Below are 23,416 nucleotides of genomic sequence, written 5' to 3'. Positions count from 1 at the left end.
TTGCATACATAATTTCAAAAATTGCATACATAATTTCAAAAAGAGTCATGAAAACAGGAAGGTACTACAAAATGCTCTGTGAAATTAAAAAATGATAGCCAAGATAAAAATTCAACAGGAATTTAGAAGATAAGCTCGAAATGTTTTCTTAGAGGAACACTTCAAATGTTTCTTAGAGAACAAAAACTCAGACATGAACAAAAGGAGAGGAAAAACAAGAAAACTGGAGCATCCATCTACAATGTCCAGCAACTGATGAAAAGGAATGCCATTGACAGAGAGCCAGCAGAGGGGAGGAACTTATTGCATATATAATTAATGAGCATTCCACTGAACTGAAATGACTAAAGCCCATGCTTTATTCGGATTTTGTTAGTTTTTATCTAATGTAGCTTTTCTTTTCTAGGATACTACGTTACATCATGTCTCCTTAGTTCTTGGCCATGACTGTTTTTCAGACTGTTTTTGATGACCTTAAGAGTTTTGAGGAGTACTACTGGTCAGGTATTTTGTAAAAACTCCATCTGCCTAGATTTGTGTGACTGGAGAAGTCATGCCTAGAGTGAAGTTAGAAATTTGGGGGAGGAAGGTCACAGAGGTCAAGTGCTGTTTTCAGCACATCATACGAAGGGTACGTACTCTCAGTATGACTTATCACTGCTGATACCGACTTTCACCTGGTGGAGGTAGTGTGTGTCAAGGGAGGAAGTCACTATGTTCTGATGAGACTGAAAGAGTGGAGGGTTTTATACTGCATGTCAAGGGTAGTGTATCTTTATAAATCAGTTAAACACCTAGGAGTGCGATTGCTGGATCATATGGTAAGACCACATTTAGCTGTGTGAGAAATTGCCCAAATGTTTTTAAAGTGCCTACACCATTTTGCATCCCATCAGCAAGAAATGAGAGCATCCTCAGCAGGAATTGATGTTGTCAATTTCTTGGATTTTAACCATTCTAATAGGTGTGCAGTGGTATCTCATTATTGTTTTCTTTATTTTCTTTTCTTTTTAAATTATACTAGTTTAATGAACCTATGCCTGGCAATTTAGGAGTATCTCTTAATATTTTGCTCTTGTCTGATGCTTGTACCAATTCTTGTTCATGTATTGTTTTTGCATATCTGAGTACGTCTGAGTATATGATGGACATTGTATTTGACAAAATATCCACAGAGTAGGTAAAATGACATTTTCTTCCTCCAGAGAAAATTTTCATTTGCTTCTGCCTGGTGCCTGATGGTCACAGTTATCCAAAACCACCTTATCCTAATTCCAGGGTTAGAGACTTTTCTAGTCCACCCAGATAACAAAGCAGAGTTGCTTTCCTTATAGTTCATCCTACCCTAGGATGCATCCCTTTGAGGTCACAATTCTGACTCTGTTCTCCTTGTCCTCGTCCTCCAGAGTTTGAGTCTGATAACGGCACTATTCAATGTCTCAGCCAGGTTTCTGAATTGTCAAATGCTTCCTAGGCAAAAAAAAAAAACTCCAAATGTTGGGCTTGACAGTGTGAATTTCTCTTCTACCAAATCTTAACCTGGCAATTTCACATGATCTTATTAAGTTTTTCTAATGTTTTCAGGATGATCTTGTTTTATTTCTCATTGTCAGGAGTGAAAGTAGGGTCCTGGGTTCCCTTTGCTTTATCCCACATCTCAGGTCTACAGTTGGCTTTAAAATGTTATGACAAAAACAATTCTATAATTATACTGCTGCTGCTGCTAAGTCACTTCAGTCGTGTCCGACTCTGTGTGACCCCATAGATGGCAGCCCACCAGGCTCTCCCGTGCCTGGGATTCTCCAGGCAAGAACACTGGAGTGGGGTGCCATTTCCTCTCCAATGCATGAAAGTGAAAAGTGAAAGTGAAGTTGCTCAGTCGTGTCCAACTCTTAGCGACCGCTGGACTGCAGCCTACCAGGCTCCTCCGTCCATGGGAGTTTCCAGGCAAGAGTACTGGAGTGGGGTGCCATTGCCTTCTCCGATAATTACACTATACATCACCGACTCAGTAGACAGGAACTTGAGCAAACTCCAGGAGATGGTGGAGGACAGGGAAGCCTGGCATGCTGTAGTCCATGGGATTGCAAAGAGTGGGATGTGACTCAGTGACTGAACAGGAAATATACTTTGAGAAGATACTGTGACAAAGAAGAAATAACACAAGCCTTGACTGTCTTTTGATTCTCCAGGTAAAAAAGAGCCTATTTTGGCTTGTTAGTCATGGAACCACCAATCTGAAAAACGATATCACTTCTTGGGCCAGGAACACTGTGCATAACCATAGATTACTCTATAATCTCATATGCAAAGAACATTTTATTACTGAAAAGATCACATAAAATTTTTGTATACAAAGTTAAAAAATGTGGAAAAGTTAATATTTACATTTTTCATACAGTACATGATGATTTTCTTTTTACACTTTAACAGAATGTTAAATAAGAGAAAAAGACCAAAAGTATAACAAAGTTTCGTTCAGGGAAAGATATTCATTGAAAACAAAATTAAGAAAATTCTTTAATATTTCAAAGTATGTTACGTGAAATATATTTTATTCTGTTTATCAGGACTGTATATATATATTTTCCATTTGTTTGGCACTAATACTGCTAGCACATGTTTGAATATTCAGCAAAATCCTATTTAGCTGCACAGATGAATTCTACATTATGTCTGAGAAAGATACTGCAAAAATGCAAAAAGTCTGTAGTATTCGAAATGTTAAAAAAACAAAAGTTAAATGTATAAGCAATTGTAAATGGTCATACAAACACAATCTTGGGTAGTCATGATATATTAAAAAAGGAAATCAATTGCACTTGGCTTAATTTATAAAACAGTAACAATTCACCTTGCACTTGGCTTAATTTATAAGAGTAACAATTCATCTACTAATCCTTCAGAAAATTTCATTTTAAAAAATCAGAAGGATCAGTCAGCAGCATAATATCAACATTGGACACTCAGTAAGCACCTTATTTCAGTTGCATAATAGATCTGTGAAATTCCTAAAACAACTAGACTTCATAAAATTCACACATTGAAGATGATAAGGTAAATAGGTTTTTAAAGGTGAATTTCCATGATAAATTGAATTTCAGTGTATCAACTACTTTTCATACTACAAAAGAACTTATTTTCTTAGAAATTCAATGTAAAAGCTACCAAAATAGTGCTAAAATCAGCTGTTGGAATAACATAAAAATATCTGAATAGACTTAAGATTTCTTAAAAAAGTTCAAAACATAAAAATTCATTTTCAAATATATAAAAATGATATGAAGATAAGTTTTAAATACTTCAGCAAAGAAAAATCTTGACTTTATACTAGAAAAGTGAAACAGCATAGTACAATTTAAAACACTTTTGACACAGAAGAATCTTCATAAATCGAAAATGAAGATTCTTCTAACAGTCTCTCCTCCCACACAACTTGAAAAATATTATTAACCTGCACATTCCCGTTTGGGGGGGTATATTGCTGCCATTAACCTCTGTGTGAAATGAATCATATTCTCAGAATCTATTGTTTTCAGTGTAACAAGAGGCGATGTAGCTTTAAGTGCAAAAGCAAACTGTAACAGTGATTCTTGTAAGACAGTGTACTGGCACCTCCAGTGTAGCAGGAATCCCCTTCTCAGTAACACGATGGCCTGGTTTTCAAGTATCTGAATGACCGCCAGCGCCCTGCTCTTTTCCAGCTCCTGAAGCCGAATGAACAAGCAGTGATGTTGAGCCTTTGAGGCTGCCTGGCTCTGGAGAACTGGATGCCTGCACGCTGTTGCTCTGCACTGGGCCACTTCCGGGGACATCACTCTTTGGGGTTACCCTAGGTACAACAACAAAAACTGATGTACATACACACCAAAGCACAGACGCGATGCTGGATGTCCTTACAACTGCTATTTCTCTTTCCATGAGTTTTACTCCTAGTCAGTAACCACTTTTATCAGAAAATAATTAACTCTTTATGTATACTCTTAACACCTCAAAGTACAAATAATTTATTTTCAAAAACAATTTTTGCTAACTTCAGCAACTTCATCAAGCATCACCCCTGTACAGGCTAAGCATGGTATCTCATGGGGAATAAGACAGGATTCCTGCCCTTAGTTTAGCAAACCTTTTATTGATTCTCCCCCACGGATTAGACCCTGTGTAAGAGGCTGGGAGCACAAAGATGAGTATGACCTCAGCTTCACCTTTGAGGAGTTTACAAATCTAGGGGACAATAAAGGCATTTATCTAATAATACATAATCTAGTATGCAAAAGCTGTTGGAGGTACATTTGGTCTAGTTTGGGAGGATAAGGTAAGACAGCCTTGAGACCTTAAAGTAGTCAGCTGTCAATATTTTGGCTAATTCAGTACTTACCTGTGTTTGGATCACTTATGATCATTTGGAAAAATTCATTGAAAGTAAGTCAATATCCTTTCATGTTCAGAAAATAAAAACATTTTATAATCAAACTCATATAAAATGACAAATACCTTTTAGACAGTATTATAATGTAGGGCTGCTGCTACTGCTAAGTCACTTCAGTCGTGTCCAACTCTGTGCAACCCCATAGATGGCAGCCTACTAGGCTCCCCCATCCCTGGGATTCTCCAGGCAAGAACACTGGAGTGGGCAATTGAAACCTAATAGCCTGTATTTTACATGAATCAAACATTTCCCTAAATTCACAAGCAACTCTTAACAATTACCATAGAAATGAACATTACTTTTCTATTTGAACAATATACATAAAAGGCTCTTCCCAATACTAAGAATTAAACTATAAAAGAGCATTTATAGGCAGAATTCACACTTTTTAATCCCAAACTGACTTGGACTAAAAATGTATAGACCTGTCATCTCAAAGAATGCATTCTTTCCAGCTATAGGCTGGAAATGAAAATGTTATCCTTTAATGAAAAATGTGTAAGGCAGTGTTTGAAATAGTCATATGATTTAAGAGAAGCAAGTCCAAGCTCACCTTCCTTCACTCCGCGCACTTTCAGACACACTGCTCTTGTCATTCACGTTGCCTGCCCGGCCTTGGCCTTTCCTGTCCGTCTGTTCCCCGGAGGGTTTGGAGCTGGGTGCTGCTGGGGAGGCAGGCTCCTCATAGTTCCGTTCTCTTAATTTGGGGGTGCTCGCTCCATCCCCTCTCACCTCTCTCACTGATGTTTCCGGTGAAGTCTGTATTTCTGTCAGAGTTTCTTGTCCTAAGTAGTCATGGTTAGTGATTGCTACCGCAGAAGTACCATGATTTGCCGTCACCCCTGTGCTGGTACCCATGGATTTGGAAATGACCTTCAGTTTATGTGAACTTGGCTTGTAGTGCTTCTTTTTGTGTTTAACTTTGGAATTGTGCTTTAAGAAAAACTCACATGACTCCTGTAATACTCTTCGGCTTTCACTGATTGGACTGTAAGAAAATTCAAGGAGAGAGTTTACTGGATAAAGGTTAAGTGTTATAATAGAAACTGTAAAGCATATCATACATCTTGTGCCAAAATTCCTTATTCATTCAAGTTAGAGTCTATATGATTTACATTATTTATAAAAATCTAGGATTATAAATACTATGAGATATCAGTAGATTGCCATGAAGTGAAATCTTTTGTGCATACACTGTCGGTGGCTTTTGTCACCATAAATAGTAGAAGGAAATTAAATACACAAAATCAAAAGATGAGGGCAAAAAAACTCAAACTGGCATAAAGTAGGGGATTATCTGTATGTGTATCATAAACAAAGATATAAAATAAGAAAGTAAACCAGAGAGAGAGAATATAGAATATAATTAATGGTCTTTGCTTAAATACAATTGCTTTCTTTCTAATATTCAAGTTATAGCAAGTTATTCGGAAGTTAGTGTGGGCATATAAATATGGGATGTGCTTAGTCACTCCGTTGTGTCTGACTCCATGTACTGTATGTAGCCTGCCAGGCTCCTCTGTTCATGGAATTTTCCAGGCAAGAATACTGGAGTGGCTTGCCATGCCCTCCTCCAGGGGATCTTCCTGACCCAGGGATCCAATCCAGGTCTCCCACATTGCAGGTGGAGTCTTTACCGTCTGAGCCACCAGGGATAGAGATATAATAATCGTTCAAAGAAATTAAAGTCCAGTTAAATGAATTCTTCAGGCTTCAAAAATTAATTTGTAAAAAGGTTCTAAAATTTTTATCACAAAAATGCTCACTAATCAAACCAACTGGAAACAGTTAAATAACTCTGTATTACATTGATAGTACACAATTTATAACATATATAAATAATAAAATCAACTATTCATAAATGTAAGTCTACTATGTTGTTAAAGAATATTCCACAAGTTGAAATTTTTACCATCTTAAACAAGGCAAATAAGTTAAGTCAGTACTATGTGTAATGCAAAGTAAAGGTAATGATCATATACCATATTTGAATCATATTCTATATTGCTTAATATATATTGATATTTGACCCATTTCATCTTTTATCATTGATAAAAAAGGATAAAATTATTTACAATGCTGAACCCAAAACAATGAATTCAATGATAGCAGTAATAATATTGGATATATTATAAGCCATGGAAAGAAAATATATATTTTACAAACTTTGTATTTATATTTCAATAGAATAGTATATGTCAAAGACTACTGTAGCAAATACTAAAATAAAGCATCTCTCTGCATGAAAAAAGACTTCAAGACTTTCAAAAGACTTTGAAAGAACAGTCAATATAGTGAAACTCTGGTACAGTGATGATTTGAATAGTTCCTTGGTATTTGATCTATTTATCTTAAAACAATGTCACATAATTCAATAGATGCTTACTCTTTCTTGCGATTTCGTTTAAAAAATCCAGCCCATTCTGTGCATGTCTTTTTGCTTCCAACCCAGAAGACAGCAGAGATGCCAACAATTAATGTCATCAGATATTTTATCATAAATAAAGCCAGTTCTGGTCGAGTTTCTGTATTTGCCTACAAATAAATAAGAAGAATTTCAGTGATAAATTTAAAGTAAAGAGAAATCTATACAGTTAATGTAAAACTTGAACAAAAGTATAAATCAGTTGGTCTTATGAAATGTTTGATATAGCATAATGAATAGTGATATAAGTGTAATACATTCCTCATAGAAGTTCTGATCAAAGAACTTTTATCAAAATATATAAGTAGAAAGGGAATAACATATTAAATATATTTAGGAAGGATGTCTTTACATCCTTGGCTTGATATCTGGCATTCTTTTTCCTGTAAGTATAGCAGCCTCTTATAATTCCCAAAATATGTGCCTCTCAATATTTACCTATTTTCCTTAACTATAATCTATTAAAAAAATACATTTAAACTCATTTTTAACAGCATATTATTTCAGAGTCTTTATGTACTACTGATGTTTATGTTATAAAAACTAGGTTAGTGAGAACAAAGTAAGCATCAGTAAAATGAAAAAAATATGGAAATTTTATAAAAATTAAATCATACTTTTCTTTCAAGCATAAACTTTCAAATATTTTTAGAATGTTATATAATATCAAAATACTATACCTTATGCATTTTATCTTTCTTTTTACACTTACTAATATTTCTTGGAGACCATTCTATATTAGTGTAAATAAACACTTCATTCTTTTTAAAGCCTGCTCCATTGTGTGAATGAACTATAATTTATTCAACTACCCCTACTAATAGATGTTCAGGTTATTCCCTATTGCCATTGCAAATAATGTTACAGTGACTATCTTTGTATGTCTGTAATATCTCAGATCTGTCAGCAGATCTACTGATAAAGTCCCAGAAGGACAGGATCAAAGAGCACGTGCATCTTAAATAACGGATATTATAAAAATTCTTTCCACAGAAGGTTGAACTAACTGAGCAGCAAAGTCTAGAACGTGTATTCTCCCACAGTTTCATCCATACAGTGGTTATAAAACCACATTTGCCATGTCATAAGCAGAAATATGATTTTATTATAATTTTAATTTGCATTTTTCTTATGTTAAGAATAGCTTGTTTTATTTTCCTTTTTTGTGACCTCTTGACATATCCTTTTGTCATTTTTATACCAGATTGTTAATTTTTTTCTTATTGATCTATAAGAACCCTTTATAAGTAAGGAGGAAATTAGCTCTTTCATTATGATGTGAAGTGTGAATAAAATTTCCCAGCTGGTCTCCTGACTTTGATTATGGTGGGTTTTATTGCCATGCAGAATCTGAAAAAAACATTTTCCTTAGTTATATTTAGCAATCTTTTCTTTCATAAATTTTATATCATAAAGTCCTTCCCCATTATAAGATTAGAATTTTTTCACTTTTATCTTCTAATACAGTTTTTCTTTACATGAAATATAATCTTAAAACATCATATATCTTACACTTTTTAGCAGTATGTAATGGTTGCCATCCCCCCCGCCCGTTTGCCAAAAATATGAGCAATCTAGGACAAAATACGGCAGGATCACTTTAAGAGTACTTCCTTATTGATTATATAGTAAAAACAGATGATGGATAACAGACTATGGACAGGCTGTAAGGCAGGTAAAACCATTATCCCCACATATCAGTATGTAAAATAGGTCTCACTGTTACAGTGCGGTAACTTTCTAGAATATAAATTACTACATAAAATAATTCAGTCCATACATTGCTTGATCTAATACACTGTGATGATATAGCACTCACAAGCAACATTAGTCAGTACCATATATAGATATTCAAGAAAAATTTATAAAATCGATTAAAAACAAAGCACAAAGCTTCTATTTTAAAAACTCAACTAAAATGCTCTAAGAGATTTTCTATTTTCAGATACTTTTAAATCTTAAAATCACAACTTTAATCAGAAGTATCACAAACACATAAATCATGTTTTGTTTTAATTGTGCTTTTGTCATAAGAAATGACAGGATAGTTTAGGCAAAAATTGTTTTTAAAAGTATATATGAGTAAAACATAAAATGATATATTACATATCATCTTATTATAAACCCAAATAAGGGTTTTCTCAACTAACTAAAGAATTAAAAGCTACTCCCAATTCAGCAAAAGTTACTTTTCTTCTCCATATAATAAGAACCTGTTCTCCTGACTCTATTCTTCATTCCCATTCATCCGCCTTTGCAATCTAACTTAATTTTTAAAAGAACAGCTAAAGGAGGCACTTTACTATCAGTGTAACTGAAGCTAAAACTTGAAGAAACAACTCTTAAGACACTCATCCCCGTTTCAACTGATGCCTAGGGAACATTTCCCTCTATTGCATTTTCTCACCTGAAATCTAATTTTAGCTTCATGATGAATTCAAAGATATTTCCAGGGAATGCCATGTTAAAATTAAATAGCGAAATAATACAAATGATAGCTTTTACCTGATAAGGACATGGGATATGGTACTGACGACAGTGGTCAGAGACCCAAGTTATCTCCCAGGTAATCCTGTTTACTTGCTCGTAGACGTAGCATCCCAGGAGAGTTACTAATGGCACAAGATACAGGCCACTGAAGACTCCAATTCGAATCATAAACTTCTTCAGTTTCTCTTGGTTCCGGCCATCATGTTGTATAACTTGTCGAACGTGATTTAAGGAAATAATGCCAGCTAAGAGGAGAGACAGCCCGACAAACACACAAAGGCACAGTGGCAAGAGGACGAAGTAGCGAGAAGCATCCAGGTCATAAAGGCCGACAAAGCAGACGCCACTAATGTTGTCTCCTTCAACTTTGTTCATGGCAAGAAGCATAATGGTGAGAAAACCTGGTATTCCCCATGCAACAGCATGAAACCACACTGCTTTTTGTTCAATGGCCTCACAGCTCCATTTTCTGCCAGCAGCTAAGAACCAAGTAATGGTAAGCATCACCCACCACACAGTGCCAGCCATGGTGAAAAAATACAAAAACATGAACAAAATGGTGCAAGCCTTATTTTGAGAGCCTAGAACCACCGTGTCACCAAGTTCCAGTTTCTCGTCTGCCTTATTGCACGCTGTGCTGTTGCCTAGCAAGAATCCGATAAAGTACATAAGAGATACAATGCTATAACAGACAGAGTAATATATAATAGGTCGCTCTGGGTATCTGAATCTTCTAACATCAATTAAAAAAGTAAGGAATGTGAAAAGGGTTGCACAGAGACAAAATATTGAAACTATTCCAATAAAACTTTTTGCAAACTCTAGCTCATCACTTTTAAAATACATGTTGGGGCATGGAGGTGCACATTGGTCAATTCCCAGAAACTTATAGCCTTGTCCCCCAGAAGTCTTCAGATGCCTTGGACACCAAAATCCAATGTCTCTTCGGATTTGTTCTGATTTCTTTTGAGGATCAAGAAGCTCTGTATGTGGGTTAAAAGTTGCAGGAACAGACTCATCACAGTACTGTAATCTGTAAAGATTTAACAAAAAATAAAAGAAGCCAACATTTTTGCGTTACTATTTTAATGCTATACTTCACAACTATAAAATGTTCCTTATGCATTCATTTTAAAATTCTTTTATTATCATTTTAAAATCTTTTGGCCCAGCCACACAGCATGTGGAATCTTAGTTCCCTGACCAGGGATTGAACCCACACCTGCTTTATTGGCAGCATGGACTCTTAAACACTGGGCTGCCAGGGATGTCCCTTCTAATGCATTCATAACTGATGGGGAGACATACAACCTTAAGCAGATACAGGTTTACAGTTGGGAAGGAAGTTTTGAAATTGACTAAAAAATTGTAGTTGTTAATTGGGCCCCAATACACTACCATAAATATTAAGTATCAGGCACATGAACATGAAAACTCCCTTACTTGGAAAACAATCAATTAATAACTGTTAAATAAATTCTGATTTCAAGGCTAAGTGTTTAAGAAAGGATTTATCTTGATTGGTAGTCTCTAGACAAAAAGATGCTGGCTTATCTGTTTGAAATATTTTGAAATATAAGTCTTGGGGAAATAAATTTTTCTTTTTTAACATCCATAAGCAAAGTAGATCAGCCACACAGTAAGGTGATGACAATTAAATTGAATGAAATGAGATCATTTCCTGGATGGAGAAGACAAAGCTCAAGTGATCTCTAAGTTTATAAAGAAGGGCAAGAAGATCACCAAGAGGAAGGCTGAGGACCAGCTGAACTCACATCACCATTTTGTTGAGGTATGGTTATTTGCCTCCGTTGTTCAGAGCAGTCCAGAATGATGCAAGCGATATTTCTGCTTTGTGCAGAACTTTATCACTGAGTTTCTACACACCAGGATTATTTTGGAGGAGCTACATGGTTTAGGAATTAGTGGAGGACCTCCCTGGTGGGTCCAGTGGTTACGATTCATGCTTCCAACACAGGGGACATGGGTTTGATCCCTGGTCGGGGAACTAAGATCCCACATACCACATGGCCAAAAAATTTAAAAATTAAAAAAAAAAAGAAATTAGTGGAGGTTTTAAAGGAGAACACATTTTAAATATGCCTTAGAAAGAATAGAAAATAATAAAATGTATGCCCATATAAAAACATGGATGTATCTACTAGTTTTTTTAAAAGGTTTTACTTTATTACAGATACAGTTGGGACCCCTTTCTGGTCCTATTCTCTTTGCTCTCTCTTCCAAAGTATTCATTACTACAAGTTCAGTTTTTATTTCCCCTCCCTTACTATGTTTTTTCCAACTATAATGTTATGCAGTATTGTTTTACAGATTTTGAACTTTTTTGACATAGTGCTGTATATATCATACTTTTTAATATATTTTATTATATTATTATATTATATATAATAATATATATTACATATTATATTTATTATATTTTTATTATATTATAACTTTTAGATTTATCTATATTGACAGATGTACGTCAACCACACTCATAACTGTATGGCAGTATTCTAGTGTGTAAGTACATCACAGCTTACTTATTCTTACAATGGACTTTCAGACTTTTTCTCATTTAAAAAAATCTTTTATTTTTTTTTTTGCTGTGATGGTTCTTTGTTGCTCGCGAGGGCTTTCTCTAGTCTCAGTGTGTGAGGGCTACTCTTTGTTGGTGTGGGGGCTTCTCTTGCTGAAGAGCACAGGCTCTGGGCACATGGGCTTCGGTAGTTGCAGCTCATGGGCTCCAGGGTGTGGGGCCAGTAATTGCGGTGCATGGACTTAGCTGCTGTGTGGCATGGAGTATCTTCCCAGACCACTGCTCCTTGCACTGCAAGGCAAATTCTTAACTAGTGGACCACCAGGGAAGCCCCCAGACTTTTTCTCATTTAAAAAAATTATGGGTAATGCTACAATAAGTATTCTTGCATATGATTCCTTATTTGGGGAAAAGTTTCCATATAAGGGGATTTCCTAAGATGTACAGTAAGAACACCTTCACTTTACTATGTATTATCAGTTGTTCTAGAAAGTGATTATGCATCTAGCAGAAGTGTATGAGTTCCACAAAGGCTCTAGAATTTCTTTAGTCTATGGATAAAGAAACAAAAAGAGAACCGTCACCATCGTTCCCAGATTATATGAGGTCTCATTATGTCAGTAGAATATTTCGAATTACAGGCTTCCAATGTCTAAAGATTAGCAGATAAAGTAATTAATCAAGACATATGCAGAAAGGTCCATGAGTTGATAATAATGCCCGTTTCCCCCTAGTTTAGAGCAAAGGCATCTTCATTCATTCTCAAAGAACTGTGCACCCTCACTCATTGTATTAGCAGAGGTGTAACTCCAACAGACTGGCTCCAAATAGGAAAAGGAGTACGTCAAGGCTGTATATTGTCACCCTGCTTATTTAACTTATATGCAGAGTACATCATGAGAAACACTGGACTGGAAGAAACACAAGCTGGAATCAAGTTTGCGGGGAGAAATATCAAGAACCTCAGATATGCAGATGACACCACCCTTATGGCAGAAAGTGAAGAGGAGTTAAAAACCCTCTTGATGAAAGTGAAAGTGGAGAGTGTTTAAGTTGGCTTAAAGCTCAACATTCAGAAAACAAAGATCATGGCATCTGGTCCCATCACTTCATGGGAAATAGATGAGGAAACAGTGGAAACAGTGTCAGACTTTACTTTTTTGGGCTCCAGAATCACTGCAGATGGTGACTGCAGCCATGAAATTAAAAGACGCTTACTCCTTGGAAGAAAAGTTATGACCAACCTAGACAGCATATTGAAAAGCAGAGACATTACTTTGCCAACAAAGGTCCGTGTAGTCAAGGCTATGGTTTTTCCAGTAGTCATGTATGGATGTGAGAGTTGGAGTGTGAAGAAAGCTGAGCACCGAAGAATTGATGCTTCTGAACTGTGGTGTTGGAGAAGACTCTTGAGAGTCCCTTGGACTGCATGGAGATCCAACCAGTCCATTCTGAAGGAGATCAGCCCTGGCATTTCTTTGGAGGGAACGATGCTGAAGCTGAAACTCCAGTACTTTGGCCACCTCATGCGAAGAGCTGACTCATTGGAAAAGACTCTGATGCTGGGAGAGATTGGGGGCAGGAGGAGAAGGGGACGACAGAGGATGAGATGGCTGGATGGTATCACTGACTCGATGGATGTGAGTTTGAGTGAACTGTGGGAGTTGGTGATGGACAGGGAGGCGTGGCGTGCTGCGATTCATGGGGTCGCAGAGTCGGACACAACTGAGCAACTGAACTGAACTGAACTAAATTTTGCATTTAATTTTATGCTGATTTGATTACTCTCTATTCCTCCCACCCCACTGTAAGTTCTCTAAAAACAAGAACCAAGTCTGGTTTTGCTCACCACGGTGTACAGTGCTCATATACAAGTGCCTAACATACATTAAGTGTGCAATAAACAGTCATTGACAAATAATGAAAGTTTGTCACTAACATTCTTGAAAATTAATACCAATATGAAAATATCATCAGTAGCTTTCAGCTGAAAACATAATTTACCTATCACATTCAAGTTCCTCAGGCCATCGGATCCCAAAAGTGTCCATTAACTTCTTGCAATCAGAATACACTTTCTCACAGAATTTCCGACAGGGTGGAACCACATGAATTTGTTCAGTGCAGGTTGGTACAAAAGCTTTGCAAAGGAAAGTTTCAACATTTGGTGAACATTCCAGATTTGCAAGAGGAAGAAAAATCTATTAAAAAAAACAATAAGAGAAGGTTAGAAAACATTTTAATACAACAAATGAATTTTTTAGCATATAGTTTTTCACTTAGACTCCAAAAGAATTTTAAATCTCACTCTCAATACAATCAAATCTGAGGAGATAAGTGTTTAATTAGACATAAGAACCCTTCATACACAGTGGAATATTAATTTATACAATTATGCATTTTCAAGCAGACATTAGGGTTAAAACAAAAGTATGAGTTGATTGGTAGATGAAATAAATTATGCAAATATTCAATTTATAAGCATATGCTCCCTGGAGGAGGAAATGGCAACCCACTCCAGTAGTCTAGAATGGAAAATTGCATGCACAGAGGAGCCTGGTGGGTGATAGTCCATGGGGTTGCAAAGAGTCAGACATGACTGGGCATGCATGCAAGTATATCTTAAGATATCCTATCACTATACTGAGCATACTGGAGAATAAAGGAATGTTTGGGGTGGAAGGAACAGCATGAAAAACGGCATGAGGATCATAAGAATATGGTGGATTCAGGGAAAGAAGTTCACTATGACTAGATTACAAGGTCAAAGACTTGAAGTCAAGGATGGAGTAGACAGAGAGGAGACTGAAGAGGTTCCTTGACCTGATCACAGAGAGCACAGATGACATGCTAACTTGCTTGGATTATAAAAGAAGGAGTGGGATCCTAGGAGAATTGTGAGCAGGAGATGTCTACAGTCTGACAGCTGTGTTTGAATGCTAGCTCCACATTTACTAGTTTTATAACTCTGGCAGGTTACTTAAAGTCACTGTGCCTTAGTTTCTTCATCTGTAAAATGGCAATAGTAATAGTACTTATCTCACAAGACTGTTATGAATACAAGGTTAATAAATGTAAAGCGCTTAGAACAGCATTGAGCATATAGTTACATACTCAATAAATATTCAACCTAGTGGCTTAGATGGTAAAGCATCTGCCTGCAATGCAGAAGACCCGGGTTCAGTTCCTGGGTCGGGAAGATCCCCTGGAGAAGGGAATGGCAACCCACTCCAGTATTCTTGCCTGGAGAATTCCACAGACAGAGGAACCTGGTGGGCTACAGTCTGTGGGATGGCAAAGAGGTGGGCACGACTGAGTGACTAACACACACACATACACACACACACACACACGATTGTTATGAATACAAAGTTAATGAATGGAAGGCGCTTAGAACAGAGTCTGGTATGAAGTACTCAAGAAATGTAGTTGTTGTGACTCTCACCCTTTAGGGAGTGTGGCTAGGTTCTGGAAGAACACGGTAGGCTGAGCACACATGGTTATCTCCTTTCCCCCCTCCCTGCTTCCTTACTAACAGGACAGACCCACTAGTAAGCGAACAAGAGAGACTACTTTAGCATATTAGAGTCCTCCAAAGAACAAAAAGGAAACAAAACAACAAAAAGGAAAGCCCCAAACCTTGAGCGACAGAAAGCTACTAGAGGAGTGGTAAGTGGCTTAATGGGACAAAGCTGGAATGGAGGGATTCACACGAGGATGAGCTGATTCATTTGCCCTAAAGAATCTGAGAGTCTCAGTTCTTTGAAGCACAGAGTGGCATAAAAGGCTACAACTGGAGGACCATTTACACGTTAGTTCCTCACCATGTCACCACCCCAACCCCTACCAGGCAGCCAGATGACCACTGCATCCTACCAAGGCTGTTTCCAGAAGAGATGGAACTAGACGTTCGGCACTTGGGTATCAGGCACAGAGCAGGGCAAAAGCACGATCCACAGTGAAGGGAGGAACTGAGGAACAGGCTGCCTGTGGAAACAGGAAGCCCTCACCTTCTCCTGCTCTGTTTCCCAAAGGCCGGCAAACCGGCAGATACCTAGCATCCCCCAACTTTGGAAAAAACCCAACAGCTTTGGAGAAAAGACCTCTACACACTGACAATGGAAAAGCTAGTTGACCTCGAGCTCACCTCACTATGAAGCCCACCAGTAACAAGGCCCATTCACTCACACAGAGCTTCTCAGTGCCCCACACAAACATACTGCACAGCCAGGCATCATCAGGCATCTGCAGAAAACACCACGAAGGACAGAAACTAAAATAAGCAAGCAGATAAAATGAAATGTGGAGGAAACAGATTATCCAGGGAAGAGAAGAAAACAAACCACAAAACAAACAAGAAGCTTGGTAAGTTAAATGAGAAGCTACTGCTTCCATTAAAAAGAATAAGATGGTAAGGAAAATTTTAAAATAAGATAGCTGAAATTAAAAACTCTATAGAAGCACTAGAAGATAAAGCTGAAAGAAGAGACAGCCCATAGGAATACCAGTCCGAGCGTCCAACTCCTGACTAAAGGACTTACAGAAATAAATGAGGAAGATGGGATTGGGGTGACAATCAAATAAAGAAATTAAGAATATTTTTCAGAACAGGAGGATGCCAGTTTCCACACTGGAAAGGTTGGCAGCACATTGCAATCCCGCTTCTAAAACATGTCTGGGCTAAAATGTCAGTCAACTCTTCTACGTTCTCTTCTCAGGTGATGACTTGATTCCTAGTTCACTGAAAAGTCAGAAATAACCAGAAGATAATTTCCTTAACCGCTCACAAAAGGTACCAAACCTAACCGACTTTATCCATATTCTCTCTCTTCTACTGTTTCAATGGTTGAACAGCTTGAACTCATAACCAAGTCTTGCATTTGTACACTGGACCCCTTCCCACTTTTCTAATCAAGGACTTTCCTCTGGTAATGGTCTCCTATTCTTGCAATAATTTCCCCCCTCTGCTACAGTGATTCCATCATACAATCTTACTCTATTATCGCTAACCATTAAAAAAAAATCTTTCCTTGACTCCACATTCCCACTCCAACTCAGGTATCATTTCTTTTTTTTTCTTCCTCTTTATAAAAAACAAACAAACAAAAAACCTGAAAATAGTTATCTTTACCCACTTTCTTCAGTTCTGCTTTTCCATTTCCTTTTGAGCCCACTCTCCAGTCTGGTTTTGTCTGCATACTTCAGTGAAACTGCTTGTCAGAGATACCAATAAACTTCAGATTGTCAAATCCAATGGTCAATTCTGAGTCCTCATTCTACTCAACTCTTAACATTTGACACAGTAGATCCTGCCCTCCTCCTGAGATACTTTTTTCAACTGACTTCTATAACATGGATTTTCCTGAATTTCTGTGGATCTCATTCTTCTGATATTTCTTCCATTCCTCTTCTGATTTCTTCCATTCCCCAACTGGAAAGACTGAAGCACTCCAGGGCTCACTCCTCAGACCTCTGTCTACTCTCTGTATACCCAACTCCTCAGGAGAAACAAATCCAGAATCACGGTACTAAACACCATCTCTCCATGAAGGATTCACAATTTCTGGCCTCTATCTCGCCTGTGAATCCTAGACTTGAATGACCATTTGCCTTCTGGACAACTCCACTTGGTGTCAACATGCATCTCAAACCTAACACGTCAAAAACACAACTCAAACCCACTGCCCCCTATCCGCCAAACACTGCCTTAGTCTCCCATCTCAGTGAGCTAGTGCCACCATTCGCCAAGTTACTCAAGCCAAGAATCCAAAGATTCATCCTCTAGTCCTCTCCTTTCCTCACTCCATAGCCAATCCATCAGCAAATCCATTGGCTCTCCCTTCAGAATACATCTCAAATGTGACCATTTGTTGCTGTTGTTGTTCAATCACTCAGTTGTGTCCGACTATTTGCAACCCCCATGGACTGCAGCACGCCAGGCCTCCCTGTCCTTCACCATCTCCCAGAGCTTGCTCAAACTCATGTCCATTGAATCAGTGATGCCATCTAACCATCTCATCCTCTTCTGTCCCCTTCTCCTTCTGCCTTCAATCTTTCCCAGCATCAGGGTCTCTTCCAATGAGTCGGCTCTTCGCATCAGGTGGCCAAAGAATTGGCATTTCAGTTTCAGCATTAGTCCTTCCAAAGAATATTTAGGACTGATTTCTTTTAGGATTGACTGGTTTCATCTCCCTGCAGTCCAAGGGACTCTCAAGAGTCTTCTCTAGCATCACAGTTCGAAGGTATCAATTCTTCGGCGCTCAGCCTTCTTTATGGTCCAACTCTCACATTACTACTGGAAAAACCATAGCTTTGCCTATATGGACTCACCGTTATTAAGTTACTACATCTAAGCCAGTGTATATTTCACCTAGACTACTGAAATAGTCCTGACAGGTCTCACTGGGCTTCCCTGGTGGCTCAGCGGTAAAGAACCAGCTTCTTAAGAAGGGGTCTCGGAGAGGAAGGTTCGATCACTGCAACACGAAGATCCCCGGAGAAGGAAGGGAATGGCTGCCCACTCTAGTATTCTTGCCTGGTAAATCTGAGGGACAGAGGAGCCTGGCGTGCTAATCCATGGGGTCGCAAAAGAGTTGAGCAACCAAACAACAACAGGTCTCACTACTTACCACTTGCTAATCTTACAATTTCTCTGATTCTTTAAAATGCAAATTTATCCTTGCCCGAAAGACTCCAAAGGAAAAAAAAATTCAAAGTCCTTGTTAAGTCCTATAAGGCCTTAAGTTCCCTGACCCTTGGCTATGTCTTCAGTTTCACCTTCTAACTCTTTCTCTTACTCCACTGCCACCAGACTGGCTTTCTGCCTCTCAGCATTCCATGTATACGTCAGGATCCTGCATTTGCTTTTCTCTTCATCTGGAACATTTTTCCTCCAGGTAGTCACAGCTTGTGTCTTGGCTCAACTGTTACCTCAGAGAGGCATACCCTGCCAGCCCTACATAAAAATTATACCGTCTTTCTCTGGTTTATTACTATGTTTTATATTTCTTTATAGTCCTTATCATTATCAGACATCTCATTATAGTACCAGTTTTATATATTCTCTAGTTTATTTTTGGACTCCCAAATCACTGCAGATGGTGACTGCAGCCATGAAATTAAAAGACGCTTGCTCCCTGGAAGAAAAGCTATGACCAACTTAGACAGCATATTAAAAAGCAGAGACATTATTTTGCTGACAAAGGTCTGTCTAGTCAAAGCCATGGCTTTTCCAGTAGTCATGTATGGATGTGAGGGTTGGACTATAAAGAAGGCTGAGTGCCAAAGAATTGATGCTTTTGAACTGTCGTGCTGGAGAAGACTCTTGAGAGTCCCTTGGACTCCAGGGAGATGAAACCAGTCAATCCTAAAGGAAATCAGTCCTAAATATTCATTGGAAGGACTAATGCTGAAACTGAAACTCCAATACTTTGGCCACCTGACGCGAAGAACTGACTCATTGGAAAAGATCCCGATGCTGAGAAAGATTGAAGGCAGGAGGAGAAGGGGACGACAGAGGGTGAGATGGTTGGATGGCATCACTGACTCGATGGACCTGAGTCTGCACAAGCTCCAAGAGTTGGTGATGGACAGGGAGGCCTGGCATACTGCAGTCCATGGCACTGGAAAGAGTTGGACATGACTGAGCAACTGAACTGACTGATATATTCTCTAGTTTATTTCTGCCTTCACTGTCAGAAGGTAAATTCCAAAAGGGAAGGGATTTTGTTTTTTTTTTACTGCTGTATCCACAGTGCCCAGAACCATTTGTGTGAGTGTAGAGTGATTTATCTATAAATATTTATTGAACAAATAATAACTATTCAGAGCAATGAATGAACAATGACAAGGCATGTCAAAAAATTTCAAACCATCAAGATGAAGAAAAGATCATAAATATTTCCAGCTGGAAAAAAATAGCCCACATGCAAAGGAATTAAATTCTGAATATTTGATAATATCAGATGTTAGAAGACAATGCAGAAATAATTCATAAAATTCGGAAGGAGCATTACTTTCAATTTAGAATTCTACACCCAACCAAACATTTAGCTGACAGTAGAATAATGATCTTTTGGGCCCTGTGAGGAAGCAAATTTTTACCTTTCAAATATGCCTTTTAAGGAAGCAACTAGAGGATATAGTATTCCTAAAACCAACTGAAGGAGTATATGAATAAATCAGGAAGGAAAATGACACGGGACTCGGGAATTAGTAGACCCAACACTAAGAATGGCAAGAGGAAGCCACAGTACCACCACTGAGAATCTAAACCAAGCAGCCAGAGCGTACTGATAAGAGGACAGACAGACAGCTGAAGGAGGAAGACCTCCAAGGGGCCGGAAGTGGGGGACTGGAGCTGACAGATTATATGATGCTCTCAGCACCTGGGATAATTACTGCTATATGTCTAACAAGTCTGCTGGAACATCTGAAAAAAATCAGCCATAGGTACACAGGAAACAAAGCAAATGGGGAGAGATGCAAATGCTGCATTAACTGGGGGGAGGGGCGGGGGGATTAACAGGAGGAGGTGGGGGGGGCATAGGTACTACAGAAGTAAGTGTAATCAAAGTATACTACTTAATTCAGCAGGGTATCATACTGTATTAGGTTGAGAGAAATAAAAGTGGAAGAATAAAATAAGTAAATTATCAACTACCATAATGGAGGAAAGACTGAAAGACTGAACAGATACTGCCTGAAGTTGTAAACTGATACATCAATAAACAACAAACTAAGCATATTAGGTAGAATATGGCCTACGTAGCAGGGGAATACCCCAAAGAGCTCAAAGCACCTGCCAGGAGGGAGGAGGATTGGGTGGAGATAGAGAACAGTGGGCAAGGATTGCTGTTTTCCTGTTAAAAGTCCTTAATTCTGAGGGTTTTTTCCCAACTTTATTCAGGTGTAATTGATATATGATAAACTGAACATGTATAAAGTGCATTCTTTGATAGGTTTTGAAATCATTGCCATAATCAACGTACCAATTTATCCATCCAGAAGTTTCCTCTTGCATGTTGGTAATCCCTCCCTCCTATCCCCTCTCTCATCAACACCCCCTCTCCCAGCCATAACCTTCCCTGGCAATCACTGATCTGTTTTCTATCACTATAGAGTGGTATTTTTCTAGAATTTTACATGAAGGGAATCATACAGTATATATTCTTTTTTGTCTGGCTTCTTTCCCTTAGCATCATTTCGAGATTCATCACATTGTTGTGTACATCAACACTTCATTCTTTACAACTGCCGAGTAGTTCTCTACTGTACTGGGCTTCCTGATGGATGATAAAGAATCTGCCAGCAATGCAGGAGAACTGAGTTTGATCCCTGCGTCTGAAAGTTCTCCTGGAGAAGGGAATGGCAGCTCATTCCAGTATTCTTGTCTGGAAAGTTCCATGGACAGAGGAGCCTGGCAGGCTACAGTTCAAAGGATTGCAAAGAATTGGACACGACTGAGAGATTAACACAAACACTCTATTGTATGGCTATATCAAAATTTGCTTATCCATTCTCCTATTGATGGACAGTAAGAATTGCCCATGGGACAAGTGAGTGTCTATATCTACTAACAGGAAGTTAAATAAAAAGAGCTCTGCAGGTAAGAGATTAGGTTAAGGTTACAGATTTACAAGTCATCATTATAAAAATGGTAACTAAAACGACTGAATGAAATTATCCAAAGAGAACATGTAGAGTAAGATGAAAAATCTGAATCAAGGGGGAATGCACTGATCTTATATAATACATTCTTTCTTTCCAAATGCCACTGAAATGTGAGAAAATGTTTAAAGATAAAATAGAAAATCTATAGCTACCCAAAAAATAGGGAAAGGGTCTCATCAGTGAACTATGAACACTGCGATATCTCTGAAAAATCAAAAGGAGAATGAAGACTTCTACTTTTAGCACTGTGACCAATTAAACATCTCTGGCCACAAAACATTCAGATTCCAGACAAACTGCAACAGATAAACTTTAAAATACACTGCTGAGCACTGCATTAACCTAATAAAATGGCACAAAATATACAAAATGCAAAGCAACAAATCTACATGGAGAAGTGGATAATTCCATGATCACAATGGGAAATTTCAATGCATAGTTCCTCGTAAATGAAAGACCAAGTAGACAAAAAAATTAGTAAGTAAATATGAGATGTCATTCAGTTCAGTTCAGTCGCTCAGTCATGTCCAACTCTTTGCGACCCCATGAATCGCAGCACGCCAGGCCTCCCTGTCCATCACCGACTCCCAGAGTTTACCCAAACTCATGTCCATCGAGTCGGTGATGCCATCCAGCCATCTCATCCTCTGTCATCCCCTTCTCCTCCTGCCCCCAATCCCTCCCATCATCAGGGTCTTTTCCAATGAGTTCAGCTTCTTCGCATGAGGTAGCCAAAGTATTGGAGTTTCAGCTTTAGCATCATTCCTTCCAATGAACACTCAGGACTGATCTCCTTTAGGATGGACTGGTTGGATCTCCTTGCAGTCCAAGGGACTCTCAAGAGTCTTCTCTAATACCACAGTTCAAGAGCATCAATTCTTCGGCGCTCAGCTTTCTTTATAGTCCAACTCTCACATCCATATATGACCACTGGAAAAACCACAGCCTTGACTAGACAGACCTTTGTTGGCAAAGTAATGTCTCTGCTTTTTAATATGCTATCTAGGTTGGTCATAACTTTCCTTCCAAGGAGTACATTGCAATTAACAAGTCTGGTTTAAAGGCATGCCAAACTATTAGAGGACAAGAGCTGTGGAGGACTTTGGACCAGTGCAGAGTTCACCTTGCCCTGATGGGGCAAGTGACTGAGCAAAGAGAGGACTGCCATGATTATACACTGAAAGTTGCTCAGTCGTGTACAACCCTTTGTGACCCCTTGGACAGTATAGTTCATGGAATTTTCCAAGCCAGAATACTGGAGTGGGTAGCCTTTCTCTTCTCCAGGGGATCTTCCCAACCCAGGGATTGTACCCAGGTCTCCCGCATTGTAGGCCGATTCTTTACCAGCTGAGCCAAAAGGGAAGCCCAAGGATACTGGAGTGGGTAGGCTATTCCTTTTCCAGCAGATCTTCCCAACCCAGGAATTGAACTGGGGTCTTCTGCATTGCAAACAGATTCTTTACCAACTGAGCTATGAGGGAAATAAGGGAGATACACTGCATCTCTCTTATTTGAATGATGCTGAATTTGATACTTATTTGAATGATCCTGAAGCCTAAACCACGTAACAGGAGCTTGCTGGAGAGCAAACAGTAGAGTACTTTATCCATTTTCTCTGTCCCGAGGGGGAGAATGCCCAGCTTGTGTGGGTATCCTCTTCTGGGACTGGGGTGGAACAGGGGAGGCATGAGCAACTCGTGGTAGTTACCTCTTTGTTTGCTGTCCCAAGACAGCCTAGTTCCTACAAATTCTGAGTCTCTGGAAATTGAATCTTATGATGGAAAGAATTAAAACACACTGTGTTTAAGTCTTCTAACCCAAGAGCTATAAATAAATTGAGGGTCAGCACTTTAGAACT

The 23,416-nt window shown here is 38.5% G+C and overlaps 1 protein-coding gene across 2 annotated transcripts in view; it reads right to left on the bottom strand.

The window, feature by feature from the left end:
* FZD6 (frizzled class receptor 6) overlaps nucleotides 2,306-23,416 on the bottom strand; it is a 36,750-nt gene continuing 15,639 nt past the window's right edge. For both annotated transcript variants that reach the window (XM_018058333.1, XM_018058332.1), the window contains exons 3-7: nucleotides 13,891-14,087; nucleotides 9,360-10,377; nucleotides 6,816-6,964; nucleotides 4,983-5,417; nucleotides 2,306-3,832 (exon numbers count right to left, since the gene is read on the bottom strand). In XM_018058333.1, the coding sequence (XP_017913822.1) occupies nucleotides 3,664-3,832; nucleotides 4,983-5,417; nucleotides 6,816-6,964; nucleotides 9,360-10,377; nucleotides 13,891-14,087 (1,968 nt within the window). In that variant the 3' untranslated portion in view covers nucleotides 2,306-3,663. The remainder of the gene's footprint in view (nucleotides 3,833-4,982; nucleotides 5,418-6,815; nucleotides 6,965-9,359; nucleotides 10,378-13,890; nucleotides 14,088-23,416) is intronic.

Source organism: Capra hircus, chromosome 14 (genome assembly GCF_001704415.2).
Source record: "Capra hircus breed San Clemente chromosome 14, ASM170441v1, whole genome shotgun sequence".
Lineage (NCBI taxonomy): Eukaryota > Metazoa > Chordata > Mammalia > Artiodactyla > Bovidae > Capra > Capra hircus.
The sequence above is the reverse complement of the archived record's forward strand: the minus strand, read 5'-3'. Positions and strand labels throughout refer to the sequence as shown.